The following is an 18,230-nucleotide window of genomic DNA, read 5'->3' as shown; positions in this document are numbered from 1 at the left end:
GGCTAAGATTTGGCTAAGATTTTAAACTGAGTTTGGGCTTGGCTCCTGTGGTCAAAGTCTAACTGTTGTGTGACTGTTGTGTTGAAAGAGAGCCAGGTACTTAAGTTGATTGACAGCAGGCATTGTCCCCTGTTAATTGAGTTTCTGGGAAAGCTTTATTTGCCAGTGTGAGTTTCTGCCAGAGCCTGATCCCAGAAGGGCAGTTGGTTCTCGCAGAAGCAGAGGAAGCAGGAGGACATTTTTGCTCCCTGGCTTCAGGTAGGATTTGGCTAAGATTTGGCTAAGATTTTAAACTGAGTTTGGGCTTGGCTCCTGTGGTCAAAGTCTAACTGTTGTGTGACTGTTGTGTTGAAAGAGAGCCAGGTACTTAAGTTGATTGACAGCAGGCATTGTCCCCTGTTAATTGAGTTTCTGGGAAAGCTTTATTTGCCAGTGTGAGTTTCTGCCAGAGCCTGATCCCAGAAGGGCAGTTGGTTCTCGCAGAAGCAGAGGAAGCAGGAGGACATTTTTGCTCCCTGGCTTCAGGTAGGATTTGGCTAAGATTTGGCTAAGATTTGAAACTGAGTTTGGGCTTGGCTCCTGTGGTCAAAGTCTAAAGGCACCTTTACTAACTATCCTTTGCAGTACATACAGGAAACAAAGCAACATAAACAAATACACAAAGACGTGGTTTGTTGCAGTCTGCACATAAAGTTCGTGCATATTACTTAACTGTACAAAGATCCCACTTGGCCACCACGCTCACCAAGAGATGCAACAAAAGCAAAACATTCCCATCACATGCACCAGCTGTGGCATGTTCCGCTTTTTCACACAAAAACTAGACAACTACATCTGCTCCAAATGCAAACAGATGACTCTGATGGAGCAGAGGATCCAACAGCTCGAGCACCGTATTAAGACCCTTAAGGACATTCAGGCACTCGAGCTCTTCTTGGACACTGCACAACACGCTGCTGTAGATCAGCAGCCTGCATCACACCAACACCACCAAGACCATGATCAGGAACCTTATGGGGAGATCAACTCAAAGGTAGACAACCCTCAGGCTTGGAAGGAGGTCACCCATAGAAGGAGACGCAGGACCAGGCAGCCTCCGCAGAACTCCTCTGCTCAGCTGCATTTACACAACAGATTTGAAATTCTTACATCATTAACATACAATCAGGAAACACATCTTGTGGAGGACCACAGTTTCTTAGATACCACTCAGTGGACCATCCTGGATCAATGCGCAGGGGATAGCCCTGACAGGGACAGTGCATCACCACAGTCACACTTATGTAATCATGCAAATGCTCCATCCCCAATCATAGACCAGGAGCAACAGGAACATCCTTGGGAGAGTAATGGGCTCTCGGATGTATCTCAATGGATTGTCATTGATGAATGCACTGGGGATGTTGAGGAGGAGGACAACACTTTACACCTACATGATTCACTTCAACAGGAACACTCTTCAGGGGACATACACACTGTCTTGCACAAAAGGGACCCTGTCAATCCTCAAAGGAAACAGGTCTTGGTAGTAGGTGACTCCCTCCTTAGAGGAACGGAAGCCATCATTTCCAGACCGGATGGGATGGCTCGAGAAACATGCTGCCTCCCGGGGGCAAAAATACACCATATCACTCAGAGGCTCAGCAGGCTCCTAAAGCCCCATCACCCTCCCCACCTTATGTTGATTCATGTAGGTACCAATGACACCGCTAGGCATACTTTTCAAAAGATCACAAATGATTTTCGAGCTCTGGGAACAAAGCTAAAACTGTATAATGTACATGTGATCTTTTCATCCCTCCTCCCCGTTGTAGGACATGGCTCTACAAGGGCCGGAAAAATAGTACAGGTCAATAACTGGCTCAGAAAATGGTGTCAAGAGGAGCATTTTGGCTTCCTTGACCATGGTCTACTCTTCCAAGAGGATGGACTACTGGCAAGCGATGGGGTGCATCTCACACAAGTAGGAAAACATCTTTTTGCACACAGACTCACAAACCTCATCAGGCGCACTTTAAACTAAATCCACTGGGGGAGGGGAACAACAGCCTGGCGAACACTATATTACCCACGACCACAGGGAACCGCCGTAAGGCTAAACGGAGGGCTGCACAAACACAGCAAGGACCAAGTACAGAGAGCACAATAATCCCAAATAAACAGTTCGAGGGGAGGTCACAGGGGCTTACATGTCTTTACACTAATGCTCAGAGCATGGGAAATAAGCAAGACGAACTCCAACTCCTAGCACAGCACCACACATACGATGTCATAGGCATCACTGAAACCTGGTGGGATGACTCCCATCACTGGAATTTAACCATTGAGGGCTATAACCTCTTTCACAGAAATAGAACAAAGGGGAGAGGAGGGGGAGTAGCTTTATATGTCAAAAACAGTTACGTTGCAGAAGAAATGCAAGACTGTAATCCGGGAAACCAGCTTGAAAGCATCTGGATAAGAATCAAGGGAACCGGGACTCAAAAAGATCTTGTCGTGGGTGTCTACTACAGACCTCCGAGTCAGGATGAAGGACTTGATGAAGCCTTCTGTCAACAGCTGACCAAACAGGCACAAAGAAGAGATATAGTAGTCATGGGCGATTTCAATTATCCCGATATCTGCTGGAAAACAAACTCAGCCAAGAGTACAAAGTCCAACAAATTCCTCACTTGCCTTGCAGATAATTTTATGGTCCAGAAGGTAGAAGAGGCAACAAGGGGATCAGCAACTCTTGATCTAATCTTAACAAATGTGGAAGACCTGATCAATACAGTTGAAGTGGTTGGATCCTTAGGGGCAAGTGACCATGTGCTCCTGCAGTTTGCAATACAAAGGAATGCTGAAACTAAGACAAGTCAAACACGCATTCTGGACTTTAAGAGAGCTGACTTCCAAAAAATGAAGGAATTACTGAGCGGCATTCCATGGACGCCGATATTAAAAAACAAGGGAGTTAAGGATGGATGGGAGTTTTTCAAAAGTGAAATACTCAAGGCGCAAATGCAGACAGTGCCAACAAAGAAGAAAAATAAGACAAGTGCAAAGAAGCCAGAATGGATGTCCAAAGAACTTCTAACTGAGCTAAAGCTCAAAAGTGACATGCACAAGAAGTGGAAAAGGGGAGAAATCACCAAAGAAGAATTCAAACGTATAGCCAACTCCTGTAGGGAAAAGGTTCGCAAGGCTAAAGCGCAAAATGAGCTCAGGCTTGCCAGGGACATAAAAAACAACAAAAAAGGTTTTTTTGCTTATGTTGGTAGAAAAAGGAAGAAAAAGGAGGCGATAGGGCCACTGCAAGGAGTAGATGGGGTGATGGTGACAGGGGATAGGGAAAAGGCAGAACTGCTTAATGCCTTCTTTGCCTCGGTCTTCTCACAAAAAGAAAGCCATCTTCAACCTCAGCAACATGGAATGGACGAAGGATTGGGGGAAATCCAACCTCAAATAGGGAAACAAGTTGTCCAGGAACACCTGGCCACTCTAAACGAATTCAAGTCCCCAGGGCCAGATCAGCTACATCCAAGAGTATTGAAGGAACTAGCGGAAGTTATTTCAGAACCACTGGCAATAATCTTCGAGAGTTCTTGGAGAACAGAAGAAGTCCCAGCAGATTGGAGGAGGGCGAATGTGGTCCCTATCTTCAAGAAGGGAAAAAAGAACGACCCAAACAATTACCGTCCGGTCAGCCTCACATCAATACCAGGCAAGATTCTGGAAAAGATCATTAAGGAAGTGGTCTGCAAACACTTAGAAACAAATGCGGTCATTGCTAATAGTCAACACGGATTTACCAAAAACAAGTCATGCCAGACTAATCTGATCTCTTTTTTCGATAGAGTTACGAGTTGGGTCGATACAGGGAATGCCGTGGATGTAGCATATCTAGATTTCAGTAAGGCCTTCGACAAAGTCCCCCACGACCTTCTGGCAAACAAACTAGTAAAATGTGGGCTAGACAAAACTACGGTTAGGTGGATCTGTAATTGGCTAAGCGAACGAACCCAAAGGGTGCTCACCAATGCGTCGTCTTCATCATGGAAAGAAGTGACAAGTGGAGTGCCGCAGGGCTCCGTCCTGGGCCCGGTTCTGTTCAACATCTTTATTAACGACTTAGACGAAGGGTTAGAAGGCACGATCATCAAGTTTGCAGATGACACCAAACTCGGAGGGATAGCTAACACTCCAGAAGACAGGAGCAGAATTCAAAACGATCTTGACAGACTAGAGAGATGGGCCGAAACTAACAAAATGAAGTTCAACAGGGACAAATGCAAGATACTTCACTTCGGCAGAAAAAATGGAAATCAAAGATACAGAATGGGGGACGCCTGGCTTGACAGCAGTGTGTGCGAAAAAGATCTTGGAGTCCTCGTGGGGAAGAAGTTAAACATGAGCCTACAATGTGATGCGGCAGCTAAAAAAGCCAATGGGATTTTGGCCTGCATCAATAGGGGAATAACGTCTAGATCCAGGGAAGTCATGCTCCCCCTCTATTCTGCCTTGGTCAGACCACACCTGGAATACTGTGTCCAGTTTTGGGCACCGCAGATGGAGATGCTGACAAGCTGGAAAGCGTCCAGAGGAGGGCGACTAAAATGATTAAGGGTCTGGAGAACAAGCCCTATGAGGAGCGGCTTAAAGAGCTGGGCATGTTTAGCCTGCAGAAGAGAAGGCTGAGAGGAGACATGATAGCCATGTACAAATATGTGAGGGGAAGTCATAGGGAGGAGGGAGCAAGCTTGTTTTCTGCTGCCCTGCAGACTAGGACACGGAACAATGGCTTCAAACTACAGGAAAGGAGATTCCACCTGAACATCAGGAAGAACTTCCTCACTGTGAGGGCTGTTCGGCAGTGGAACTCTCTCCCCCGGGCCGTGGTGGAGGCTCCTTCTTTGGAGGCTTTTAAGCAGAGGCTGGATGGCCATCTGTCGGGGGTGCTTTGAATGCGATTTCCTGCTTCTTAGCGGGGGGTTGGACTAGATGGCCCTTGAGGTCTCTTCCAACTCTACTATTCTATGATTCTATGATTCTATGATTCTATGAAAGAACTGTCAAAATGATCTCTGAGTATTCCCAGCCTAAGAAAAATTAATGAGGTTGCCATAAGACAACAGGAAGAGTCATTTAAATACTCTCAAGGCAAAGCAGAATCATCCCCAGTTAGGACTTGAATGGGAGTCCACCAAAGTATCCCAGGGTCTATTTCTGAGGAAACCATCTCAAGGCTCTTCCACACAGCCATATAGCCCAGAATATCAAGGCAGAAAATCCCACAATATCTGCTTTAAACTGGGATATCTGAGGCTACACAGCCATATATTCCAGTTCAAAGCAGGTAATGTGGGATTTTATTCAGCTGTGTGTAAGAGGCCTTCATATATTGTGGGTTTTTTTCACCTATTGTGTATATTTTATTATTGGTTTTGTTTTTGTCCTTTGATGTTTTATATTTTATCATTGCTTGTATTTTGATTTTGCTGTAAGCCGCCCCGAGTCCCCTTCAGGGTAGATGGAGGCGGGATATAAATAAACTTCTTCTTCTTCTTCTTCTTCTTCTTCTTATTATTATTATTATTATTATTATTATTATTATTATTATTATTTATATATCTCACAACCTCTGAGGATGCCTGCCATAAATGTGGGCGAAACATCAGGAGAGAATACTTCTGGAACATGGCCATAGAGCCCAGAAAACACGCAACAACCCTTCCACATATTCTTTGCGCAAGAAAAGGATACGAAAGCCATAAGGCCTCCATAATTTGACTTGAAGGCACACATGGAGACAAGTTTAGCTTTAAAAAAGATAGAAGTGACTACTAGATGTTTGATAGATTCTCATGGTGAAGTTGGAACCAGCTTATTTTTTGCCGTTTCAGAAACTAGAGCCTAAGCCACATTTCAGGAAGAAAACTCCATCACTATCAGGTGACGGCATTCTCCAAGTTTGGACTAAAACCCCAGCAGCCCACCATCTGTTCCCAGCTCACCTTCCTTGACCATCGTTCCCAAGACCCGAGTGATTTCCATCATGACCGCTGTCCCGCTGCTGGGATCGATAGCGCCATGAACCCAACTGTCCCTGTGGTTTCCATAGATGACATAGCGGTCTAAGGGAGGAGAAGAGGATGAGGTGCTAATATGTGTGTGGACAGGACTACAACAAGAGCACAAGGTCTTCTTGTTCCAGGGTTAAGATGCTCCATGATGTAGAGCTTCAGGAAGGACTTAGAAAGCCCTATAGCAGCGTATGGTTCAAGTTCTCAGTCTCGCACCAAATTTCAAATCTCAGGATTTAACAGAGCCATTATTATTATTATTATTATTATTATTATTATTATTATTATTATTATTATTATTATTGTTGTCTCCTTCTAAGGCAGCGTACCTGGCTCAACACTTCCCCGGATCAGCCCCATTACATTTGAAGATGCTTTGATCGTTCCCTGGTTATAAACATTCACCTGGACATCACTTGAAAGGAAAAAAACACATCAGAGTTGGCACTGTGGAACCCATATCCAATGGTGTTTTGCAACTCTGGATCTTCAGATTTGGCCAGCTATCTTCTTGCAAAAAATAAAATAAAATAAATACCCAGCCAACTGAGTCCATAATTCAAGAAGGCTACAGATGAGCCGAAATGAATCAACATGTGTCAAACAGGAGCTTAAAAGGCCAACATGATTCTAGGCTGCATCAAAAGAATGTGGTATCCAGACAGAGGGAAGTCATAGTCCTACTCCATCTTGCTTTGGTCAGACCTCATCTGGAATAACCCTGGGTCAGTTCTGGGCAAAACTATTCAAAATGGCTATGGACAAGGTGGAAAATATCCAGAGAAGAGTGAGCAAAATGATCCAAGATCGGGAAACCATTCTGTATTGGGAGCATCTTAGGGAGATGGTGAAGAGAAGCCTGAAAGGGGACATGAAAGCTATGCTTGATGGCATCTGGCAGGAGGGCTTGGATGGTGTCTTACTGTCTGACAGAAGGGGATTGGACTGGATGGACTTTGGGAATCTTTAGGATTCTGCGATTCAAGAAGTAAGACACATTGACTCTCCCAGAAGCCGCTAGAAAAGGGACTGCTTACCTTTGCAATAGGTTGCAAAAGGGAACTTGTACTGCAACCTGTACTGCTTTACCACAAAAACTGGGCCATGGCAGTCAAAGTGGCATCTAACTGCATCATTCTAAAGTATGGATGCACCCTTCAAAGCCAGACTCCGCAATTACAGCTGTAAACACTTAATCTACTAGTTGCATGCAAACATCTAAAAGACAGGGTTGTTGTCTGTTTTCCAGACTGTATAGCCATGTTCCAGAAGTATTCTCTCCTGACATTGCACCCACATCTAGGGCAGGCATCCATAAATGTGGGCGAAACGTCAGGAGGGAATACTTTTGGAACATGGCCATACAGCCTGAAAAACAGACAACAACCCTGTGATCCCGGCCATGAAAGCCTTTGACAGCACATCTGAAAGACATACCTTGTGTTGGGGAATGCCCCATCTTGACGGAAACCGGGTCCAAGAGAGTAGCTACAACCCAACGCTCCTTGCCAATTATCAGGCGCTCTTGGGCCATCAAGATTACTGTGAGGAAGAGGGGGAAGGGTATATTTTCAAAAGGGAGGCCGGCATATTTAACATTTGACTCATAGGTGCATCAACATTGTACACAGAATAGATGCAGTTTGACGTCCCTTTAACTGTCATGTTATCGTTGATGTCCACTGGATCTGTGTACAGTGTTCCCTCATCACGGGGATTACGTTCCAGGATCACCCGCAGGAAGTGAAAATCAGCGAAGTAGGGATGATAGACTTCTCCTTAGGAAGGAAGTAGAAAGAGAGAGGGAGGGAGGGAGCGAAGAAGGAAAAAAGGGAAGAAGGAAAGAAAGAGGCTGGCGTTTGGGCTCCTTCTCCACCCTGCTGCCCGCACCCGACTGAGACCACCACCACTGTAAATCATAATTTTTATGATTTATATCATTATTTTAGTGTTTATTTTTTTAAAAAAACGCAAAAGAGAGAGTCCGCGAAAAGTGAACCTCAAAGTAGTGAGGGAACACTGTAAACCGCTACGCTGATGACACCACACTTGGTCTTCTCTGTCAAAAAGGCTTGTGGTTTTTTTTGGGGGGGGAGGGGTTCGTGTCAGGAGCGACTCAAGAAACTGCGACTCACTAAACTACAACTCTCAGGATTCCAAAGCATGGCAGTTAAAGTAATGTCAAACTGCATTCACTTTTCAGTGCAGATGTGCCTTGTGCCCTGCGCACTTCACCCCAAGTGTCCCTCGTCTGCATCACCCACCAAATGAGTGTCTCTGCGTCCTCAAAGCCAATGGGTTGGACGGGGATTGGTGGGATCCCTGTGATCTGGTCTTCTGGGATCCTGTAGGTGAAACCTGAAAAATCAAGGACAGATCAGCAGATGGATAGATTCAAGGCAATTTTAGGGAGCCACCTAGTGCTGGATCTTGAACATCAAATAAGGAAGGCATTATATATTCAATCAGCATCTTTTGCAGAATTTTAAAGGAGATTCCCGTCATTAAGGCTGTAGCCATATTGTTTTTGGTCATGGCAGTTTTGTACCCCTAAGCTCCCTTAGCTCCATCTTACAGAATCTTGGGATTTATAGTTTGGAGATAGATATCTAGGACAGTATTTTTAACGTATTTTTGATGCTACACATACACATTTATTTCAAAAAATTGATATTTGCTTTAATTCAGTTCCCCATTTTGACTCAACATGGACATTGACTTTCTAGGTTGATTTCCTTAAGCAATTTTGGGTAAATTTGGGTGTTCTTTTCAGTTTAGGAAACACGTTGAGCCCCTTTCAGTTTCCTTTGAGAGAGAGAAAGAGGGGTGCAAATAATATAAATAAATGTAAAAGTCGTTCAGAAAAGTTCACCCTTTTCACATTGTTTACTCCCCAAAGAAAGCATAGTTGCCTATTATGATCAAAATTTATGGGAAATCAACTGTACATAATGGAGCAAATCAGAGGTCTATTTTGGCATCTGGAAGACCAAATTTCTATAAAGCAGTGGTTCCCAACCTTTTTTTGATGAGGGACCAGGGACCACTTGGACCAGGGACCTCTTTGACCAGGGACCACTCTCCAACATTAGTACGTACCGAAAGGGTTACGAATCAATTTTTGGTCAACTTTAGATTCAGTTTGGTCATTTGGGGTGCTGATTCAGAAAACTGCATTGGATAGACCACATCAGCTCTAGTTTCCAATACAGAACATATGCCACCCAGTCGTCGCCATCTGCTCACCTACAGAAAACCATATTTAATAATCCAGAGCTGATGTGGTCTATCCAATGCAATTTTCTGAATCAGCACCCCAAATAACCCCAGGAACAGGCCTAAAAATTAAGACACCAAGGCATCCCCGCTTCCAGGTGCCACATGGAACAGCTCTGCTCAGGGGGAGGGAAGAGGAGGAGAAGCAGCAGTCAGGAGGCTTATTGTCGTGCCTTTCATGGGTAGTCAGCCTCTCCCCTCCCAATGTCCCTGTTGCCTCAGCAGCACTATAAGAGGGTTTTGCAAGACCAGTCGCTCTCGTTGTAACAGTGTAGTAATGGTGAAACTGCGGACCATATTTTAGTTCCTGGGAATCACTGGTGGTGCACAAACCACAGGTTGGGAGCAACTACTATAAAGAAAGCATTAAAACAGCTTCATAATCATCAATTTTGCAAACCTGCATTATTCTTGTTATTTCAAACATATTTTGCAAGAGCTGAACATAGGGTGGGATAGGAATGAATATTCAATGAATAAATAAGCCCTACACAAAACCAAAGCATTGACATGAAGGCAATTATTTTCAGTGTGCAGGACTTGATCTCACCTTTGGCTGGGAAATATGGGGTCAAGGGATCCCCAAAAAAGGTGGTGTAGGAGCCCCTTTCCACTCCCGAAGGGGGAAGGTACCATGAATAGGGATAAGTCTCTTCCGCCGAAGCCTTGTTGTCATTGATATCTGCCGGATCTGTGTAAACCGCTACGCCGACGACACCGTATTTGGCCCCATTGATAGCCTGCCGAGATAGGAGATAGCTGCATTAAACCTTACAGGTTTCAATTTGGGTTTGATTTTTTCGATAGTTTCAATCTTGCAATTTTTTTTTTTTTACAATTGTAGAAAAGTGCAGCAACAACAACCACAAACTTATGATGCGGAGTCACAACAGGAGTCTTGCAGCTCACTGTCGAATTAATGTAGTTTCACCCCACTTGAACTGCCAACCATGGAATCCTGGGAGTTGTAGTTTGGTGAAGCACCAGCCCTCTTTGGCAGAGGATACTCAAGATTGGGCAAAACTACAACTCCCAGATTCCATAGTATTGAGCCATTGGCAGTTCAAGTGGAGTCAACGCCCAGGAGTCTTTGCCTTGGTGCCACTTTTTGCCACTCGATTCAATGTTTTCGATCCTAGGATTGTAGTTTTGACGGGTCTTTTGTTCTGAAGCATGAACGTACTGTGAACCTTTCAAAAATGTTTGCAACAAACTTCATCCTCTAAGGTATCAAAGGTACCTCACCAAACTACAAATCCCAGGAATATATATATATATATAATTTTTCCTGAACTCTCAGACTTACTTTGTCAGCTCGTCCGGCCCCTCCATAGCGGGTGATGGCTATGGTGCCATTCAGATCGATCCGCTGTTGGACCAGGAACTCATAGTCACTTGGCTTGCCTTGGTTGGCATAGACTAGTTTCCCCTAAAAGGACACAAGAAAAAAAGAACGGAGGCCAGAAGGAAAACTCATGGCAACCAAACGTCATCCCCTTTGAGTCTCTGGGTGCATCCACGTTGTTGAATGAATGCAGTTTGAAATCACTTTCAACTGCCCGGAATTCATGCTAAGGAATCATGATATGTTTAGTCCGGTGAGGCACCAACACTCTTGGGCAGAGAAGATGGGACATCTTATAAAACTACAACTTCCAAGATTCCATAGCCCTGATCAGTTAAATAGTGTCAATCTGCATTAAGTCAACAATATAGAGGTACCCTATATTGGGCACTATCAGCAATCATTGGTTCTGACTAAAACCCAGAGCGGATTTTCCAATCCACTGGCAGGGAAATGACAACTGGCAGTGACCTCAGGTGATCCTTAGTCAGAGAGAGGTGAGAACGATACACACAAGAATCGCCAATTCTCACTCTCTCTTTTCTTCATTTGCCATCAAGTGTGGATTATCATCTTCCCTCGGCCCATAAACGGGCAAAGTCTATGCGAAGATTAGATAAAGTGATGAATGATTAGACGGAAGGATAAAAGTGCATGCAGAAAAACAGGTGCCAAAAATCTGATAGTGTTTGTTTCCTCCCCTATTTTGTACCTTGGGGTTCCCAGGAGGGCCGTAAGCGGCATAAGGCTTCACCACGTCTTTGTCCGCTTGATCCGGAGTCAGATCCGCTTCTGTTTCTCGGGAGACGAACCTTGTGGCGCCATTCTCCAAAACTGACACGAAACACATCGAAAAGAAAATCCATGGGAACACTGATAAACTTTGTTTCCACCTTTTTTTCATTCTCCTTTTCTTCTCTCACATCCCAACACTCTGGACGAATATCCTTAATATCATGTGTTTTGGAACCCTAGACATGGGGGGTTGCAAGTGTGGTTTCAGAGGGGTTGCCAAAGACCACCAGAAAACACATATTTCTGATGGTCTTAGGAACCCAAATCCCTCGAGCATTTTCTGCTGATCATGGGGGTTCATTCATTTTTATTCACTGGACCACATTTGGCAGAAACAGCCGATACGTTCAAATTTGAATACTGGTGGGGTTGGGGAGGTTGATTTTGTCATATGGGAGTTGTGGTTGCTGGGATGTATAGTTAACCTACAATCAAAGAGCATTCTGAACTCCACCAACAATGGAATTGAACCAAACTTGGCACACAGAACTCCCATGACCAACAGAAAATACTGGAAGAGTTTGGTGGGCATTGACCTTGGGTTTTGGAGTTGTAGTTCACCCACATCTGGAGAGCACTGTGGACTCAAACAGTGATGGATCTGGACCAAACTTGGCACAAATGCTGAATATGCCCAAATGTGAACACTGGTGGAGTTTGGGTGAAATAGACCTTGTCATTTTGGAGTTGGAGTTGCTGGGATTTCTAGTTCACCTACAATCAAAGAGCCCCTTGAACCCTACCAACGATCGAATTGGGCCAAACTTCCCACACCAAACCCCCATGACCAACTGAAAACACTGGAGGGATCTGGGAGGAATTGACAGTGATTTAGGGGACATGTAGTTCACCTACCTTCAGAGAACACTGTGAATTAATATGTGTTTTCTGACGGTCTTTGGTGACCCCTCTGACACCCCCTTGTGACCCCTCAGGGGTCCCAATCCCCAGGTTGAGAAATGCTGCTGTAATGTATTTATAATCTGTTATGTTTATTTATTTATTTCTGATGGAGCCCCCAGATGGTGTAGTGGACTAAGTGACTTGAAGGTTGGGTTGCTGACCTGAAGACTGCCAGGTTCGAATCCCACCCGGGGAGAGTGCGGATGAGCTCCCTCTATCAGCTCCAGCTCCATGCGGGGACATGAGAGAAGCCTCCCACAAGGATGGTAAAAACATCACAACATCCGGGCAATGTCCCCTGGGCAACGTCCTTACAGACGGCCAATTCTCTCACTCCAGAAGCGACTCAAGTTGCTCCTGACACGAAAAAAAAATTATTTCCGATATTTCTACCCCGCCCTTCTCCCCGAGGGGACTCATGTTTGATGTGGCATCGAATTGTTTGAAGTTGTAAGCCGCTCTGAGTCGCTCTTGGGGTGAGATAGGGCAGGATAGAAATATGGTAAATAAATCAATAAATGCCAGAGGACCTAGTAAGGTCCACTCTAGGCATTTGCTAGGTCCTCTTCTATGACTCTTTGATACTCATTTATCCAACAAAGTTTGTGTATCCATACAAAGTTAACTAGTAGTTCATTATCATCGCCCCTTTCCTATCCTCACCTACAGCCACACTGTTTGGCTTATCTGGGTCCGGAAATGAGAGGAACACATCATACTGGACCTCCGTGGCGTTGTCCAGGCCAGATTTCGGGTCCCGCCAGTGATTCAGCAGCAGCTGAACCAGATCCTCGTCCCCCTTCGTTGTTGCCATGTGGGGCTTCTCAGAGAGGACCCTAAGGGAGACGTAGCATTAGGGCAAAGTTTGCGAGAGAAGGGGGGGGACCTCCGTGTTGCCCCCAAACACATATTAATTGATTGGTGGGACTATATGCCAGGAAAAAAATCATACTTAAGACATGTTGTTGGTAGCAGTGGAGAACCAAAGATCACTCAGTGCCTAGACTAGAATGACACCTCCGGTCACGGGGGAGTGATGTCATGTCCGTGTGTGGTAAGATCGGGGAGATATGGCGGAATATAAATAAAGTTTCATTAAAGCGGCGACCATGTGGTTAAGCTTTCCTTTTCCGTCTCTCTTCTGTAAGGACTGTCTGATTGTAAGTAACTATAAATAAGTCTGAAACATTACTAAACAGTGTGCCACCGAGGGTTCTCTTGACTGAAAGACAGTGAATCAGAGTATGTTTGATTCAAGAAGCACAGAGGCAGGAGGAAGAGCAGCAGAGGCTCAGTGGAAGTGTCCATGGGCCAGGCTTTAGCCCAGCATGTTAATCACCAATAAATCTTGCCAGCCGGAAGGTTGAGAGTTCGAGGCCCGGGTCAGGGTGAGCTCCTGACCTTTAGCCCAGCTTCTGCCTACCTAGCAGTTTGAAAATAAATGTGAGTAGATAGATAGGAACCAATTAAAGTGGGGAGGTATTTAGGCTCAGATTTAATCAGAAAAAAGGATGAAGTTTATGAACAAAGAAAGTTCTTCGGCAGGGAAATGGAGTGACAGCACCCCCTTGTGGTTAGAACCAACCACAGCCTCCAAAGATGCCTAAAGATAGGAAAGCCTATATATACCTCTATCTGTTGTCTGTCTTGTCATTGTTATACAGTAGAGTCTCACTTATCCAACACTCACTTATCCAACGTTCTGGATTATCCAACGCTTTTTTGTAGTCAATGTTTTCAATACATCGTGATATTTTGGTGCCAAGTTCGTAAATACAGTAATTACTACATAGCATTACTGTGTATTGAACTACTTTTCCTGTCAAATTTGTGGTATAACATGATGTTTTGGTGCTTAATTTGTAAAAGCATAACCTAATTTGATGTTTAATAGGCTTTTCCTTAATCTCTCCCTATTATCCAACATATTCGCTTATCCAACATTCTGCCGGCCCGTTTATGTTGGATAAGTGAGACTCTACTGTAATCGGCATTGAATGTTTGCCGTATATGTGTTCAACGATCCGCCCTGAGTCCCCTTTGGGCTGGGAAGGGCAAAATATAAATACTGTAAATAAATAAATAATAACAAATAGGAATGGGGAGATAGGGCAGAATATAAATAAAGTTTCATTAAAGCAGTGACCATGTGGTTGATCTTTCCCTTTCTATCTCTCTTCTGAAGGGACTGATTGTACATAAGTGTAAATAAGTTTGAAACAATAATAAACAATGTGCCACCGAGGGTTCTCTTGACTGAAAGACAGTGAACCAGAATGTGCTTGATTTGGGAAGCACAGAGGCAGCAGGAAGAGCAACAGAGGTGCAGTGGAAGTGTGCATCTTGCAGATGTCTATCTGTGATTGCAAATCCAGGGGAATCTAAGTGCTGCCTTTTTTGGGGACCCCCGACAAAACATAAGTATCAGATGCGGGGGGGTTGCATGGCTCATTGGTACTACATGTGACAAGAACTTAAGGGTTTATTATTATTACTACTACTACTACTACTACTACTATCATCATCACCATCATCTCTTGATTGATGTCTAGTTGATTAAAAGTTGAAGATGAGCCAACTTTGTGATGCTGCAGCACAGAAGGCAAATGCTATCCTAACCTGTATTAATAGAAGCGTAGTATTGAAGGAAGTAATAGTCCCATTGTATTCTATAGTAGTCAGGTCTCATATGCACTTCTGTGTTCAGTTTTGAATGCCTCATTTTAAGAATAATGTGGACAGCCTGGGGATATTATTATTATTATTACTTTATTATTATTATTATTATTATTATTATTATTATTATTATTATTGACACAACGATGTTGTATGACACAGCAAACAAGATAGACATGCTGGATTTCGTTTCACAAAACCACAAGTCGAACACTTCCCAAGTGTCTAGAACTGTGTGATGTATTTTCTCATGATGTGTGCAGATCCCAGCAGGGTGGCCTTTTGCAGTTGGCAGATCATAATTTTGTCAATGTCTATTGTTTCCAAATGCCGACTGAGATCTTTTGGCATGGCACCCAATGTGCCCATCACCACCGGGACCACCTGCACTGGTTTCTGCCAGAGTCTTTGAAGTTCAATCTTGAGGTCCTGATAGCGGCTGAGTTTTTCCTGTTGTTTTTCATCAATGCGACTGTCACCTGGGATGACGACATCAATTATCCAAACCTTGTTCTTTTCCACAACTGTGATGTCTGGTGTGTTGTGTTCCAGAACTTTGTCAGTCTGGATTCGGAAGTCCCACAGTATCTTTGCGTGCTCATTTTCTAATACTTTTGCAGGTTTGTGATCCCACCAGTTCTTTGCTGCTGGGAGGTGGTACTTAAGGCATAAGTTCCAATGAATCATTTGGGCCACATAGTTGTGCCTCTGTTTGTAGTCTGTCTGTGCAATTTTCTTACAGCAGCTGAGGATATGATCAATGGTTTCATCGGTTTCCTTGCACAGTCTGCATTTTGGGTCATCAGCTGATTTTTCGATCTTGGCCTGAATTGCCTTTGTTCTGATGTCTTGCTCCTGGGCTGCAAGGATCAGGCCTTCTGTCTCCTTCTTCAGGGTCCCATTCGTGAGCCAGATTATTACCATTTTTATTCCCCACTTTTCTTCCTTGATTGAGATCTAGTTGATTAAAAGATGAAGCTGGCCCAGCTTTGTGAGGCTATGGCACAGAAAGTGAATGCTATCCCGGTCTGCATTAATAGAAACATAGTTTCCAAGTCAAGGGAAATCACTTTGTTCTGAGTCCTGGTGAGTTTAAAGCAGGATAGAGACAAGTTGGAGAAGATTCAGAGAAGGGCAGAAAGGATGATAAGAAGGGTGAAGAACAAAACATATGAGGATTTCAGATGTGAATTGTTATTTCCCCCCTTTTGGAATCTGCCAACAAAACCCAGTGAACACGAGACTCTTAACCCAGCTAGAAAGGAAGAATGGTCGAAGAGCTTGAAAACAGTAAAGAGACACAAAAGCTGATAATTCGAAACCCAGTTGACTAGTCAATGACTTCTACAGGTTTACATTAATTGGGACAAAGCGATGGGATTCCACCTGTTCCTTACCTGAGGTTCTCTCGGATCCTGGCAGCGTCCACCTGGTTCATGAAGTCTTCAAGCAGGGCTGGATCCAGATCTTTGGAAACGGTATGGTCCAAACCAGAAGTCTGGGATTCTTTTGGGATGGCAAAATGTCCCAGTAAGATCCCAATGGTCAGCATCCCAGCGGCAGCAAGGATGGAGCCTAAAATATATTTCCAATTCATGGCCAAGAGCCCAAAAGTGGCAGCGAGGGGATATAACAGCTTGTGGAACAAACGGGAAGAGAACCAACTTCTCGGTTTTGTCAGTGCTGGATGGATCTTTATCGCTGCACCTTTTCTTCTCTCTGTACTTTGAACGGCTAGGATGGGCCCATAAAAGGCACGATGTCTCTGGGTGCATCTGCACTGTACAAACAATGCTGCTTGGCTTGGCTTTATGTTCATTGCCATGGCTCCAAGCAATGGAATTCCTGGGAGTTGTAGTTTTACTGCTCCCAGAATTGCATTGGACTGAGCCATGGCAGTGAAAGAGGTGCCAAGCTGCATTGATTTTGCAGTGTGAATGCAACCCAGGATTGCAGGAGACCAAGCGATGAATCCTTGCAGGGCTATGGAGAGCCACTTGGGCAAGTCACACTCTCTCAGCCTCCAAAGGACTGTAGAAGAGCTTATTCCACTGGGGTGGGAACTCAGGCCTGGCTCATGGTTTTGGGAAGAAAAAAGGAAAAGACTCCATTTCCCTCCAAGGCAATCTGATTGGCTTTCAGACAGTAAGAAAACAGTCTTCCTAGTGTTGAGGAGGGATGTCTTTTCTTGCCTTTGCTTCATCTTCTGGACTCTAGGTCAGTGGTTCTCAACCTGTGGGCCGCAGCCCAGCAGTGGGCTGCGAGGACGAACATCTGGCTCGCAAACCTCCTTTCCCTTTATTTATTTATTTTATTTCCACTCCTTTTGACCATTGCATTGGGTAGACCACATTTTTGTGGGCGAGCAGATGGTGACTACTGGGTGGCATATGTTCTGCATCAGAAACTAGAGCTGATGTGGTCTATCCAATGCAATTTTCTGAATTGGCACCACAAATAACAAACTTAATCGAAAGTTGGTCAAAAACTGATTCATAACCCGTTTGGTACTAATGTTGGAGAATGGTCCCCGGTCAGGTGGTCCCTGGTCTAAGTGGTCCCTGGTCTAAGTGGTCCCTGGTCCAAGTGGTCCCCGGTCGAAGTGGTCCCCAGTCAAAGTGGTCCCTGGTCAATGCCATGACCCCTTAATACAGTTCCTCATGCTGTGGTGGCCCCCAATCATAACATTATTTTTATTGCTACTTCATAACTGTAATTTTGCTATTGTTATGAATTGTAATGTAAATATCTGATATGCAGGATGTATTTTCATTCACTGGATCAAATTAGGCACAAATACCCGATACGCCCAAATGTGAATATTGGTGGGCTTGTGGGGGAGGAGGGGGTTGATTTTGTCATTTGTGAGTTGCTCGGATTTATAGTTCACCTAGAATCAAAGACCATTCTGAACTTCACCAACGATGGAATTGAACCAAACTTGGCACACACAACTCCCATAAAAATGCTGGAAGGGTTTGGTGGGCATTGGCCTTGGATTTTGGAGTTGTAGTTTACCTACATCCAAGGGTTCATAAGTGTTGGGAATCACCCTGGACTACTCAGATAGATGATAGAATTTGATTGAGGGAATCCTTTCCCTGTTTCCAAAGCATGCCTAGATAGGCTCTACTGTGTTTCACTCTATCCTGTTTACGTCACATCCCTTA

The 18,230-nt window shown here is 44.4% G+C and overlaps 1 protein-coding gene across 1 annotated transcript; it reads right to left on the bottom strand.

Moving 5' to 3' along the window:
• Window positions 1-5,610: 5,610 nt before the first annotated feature.
• On the bottom strand, window positions 5,611-16,658 carry naaladl1 (N-acetylated alpha-linked acidic dipeptidase like 1). Its single transcript, XM_062969422.1, has 9 exons — window positions 16,458-16,658; window positions 13,048-13,220; window positions 11,399-11,520; window positions 10,648-10,770; window positions 9,892-10,081; window positions 8,330-8,423; window positions 7,503-7,607; window positions 6,395-6,480; window positions 5,611-6,116 (listed from the first exon to the last, which is right to left on the bottom strand). The coding sequence occupies exons 1-9, from the start codon at window positions 16,655-16,657 to the stop codon at window positions 5,959-5,961; spliced, it is 1,251 nt and encodes a 416-aa protein (XP_062825492.1). The 5' UTR covers window position 16,658; the 3' UTR covers window positions 5,611-5,958.
• Window positions 16,659-18,230: the final 1,572 nt, after the last annotated feature.

The sequence above is a fragment of the Anolis carolinensis genome, chromosome 2 (genome assembly GCF_035594765.1).
Source record: "Anolis carolinensis isolate JA03-04 chromosome 2, rAnoCar3.1.pri, whole genome shotgun sequence".
NCBI lineage: Eukaryota > Metazoa > Chordata > Lepidosauria > Squamata > Dactyloidae > Anolis > Anolis carolinensis.
This window is presented reverse-complemented; position numbering and strand designations above follow the sequence as displayed.

What these genes read in the sequence shown, in the direction of transcription:
- naaladl1 (XM_062969422.1), bottom strand. Translation starts at nt 16,657, where the DNA reads ATGAATTGGAAATATATTTTAGGCTCCATCCTTGCTGCCGCTGGGATG. An exon ending in CCCATATTTCCCAGCCAAAG is followed by an intron (nt 8,424 to 9,891) that starts GTGAGATCAAGT and finishes TTGATTTTTCAG; the next exon opens with GTTTCACCTACAGGATCCCA. An exon ending in GGGGCATTCCCCAACACAAG is followed by an intron (nt 6,481 to 7,502) that starts GTATGTCTTTCA and finishes TTTCCTTTCAAG; the next exon opens with TGATGTCCAGGTGAATGTTT.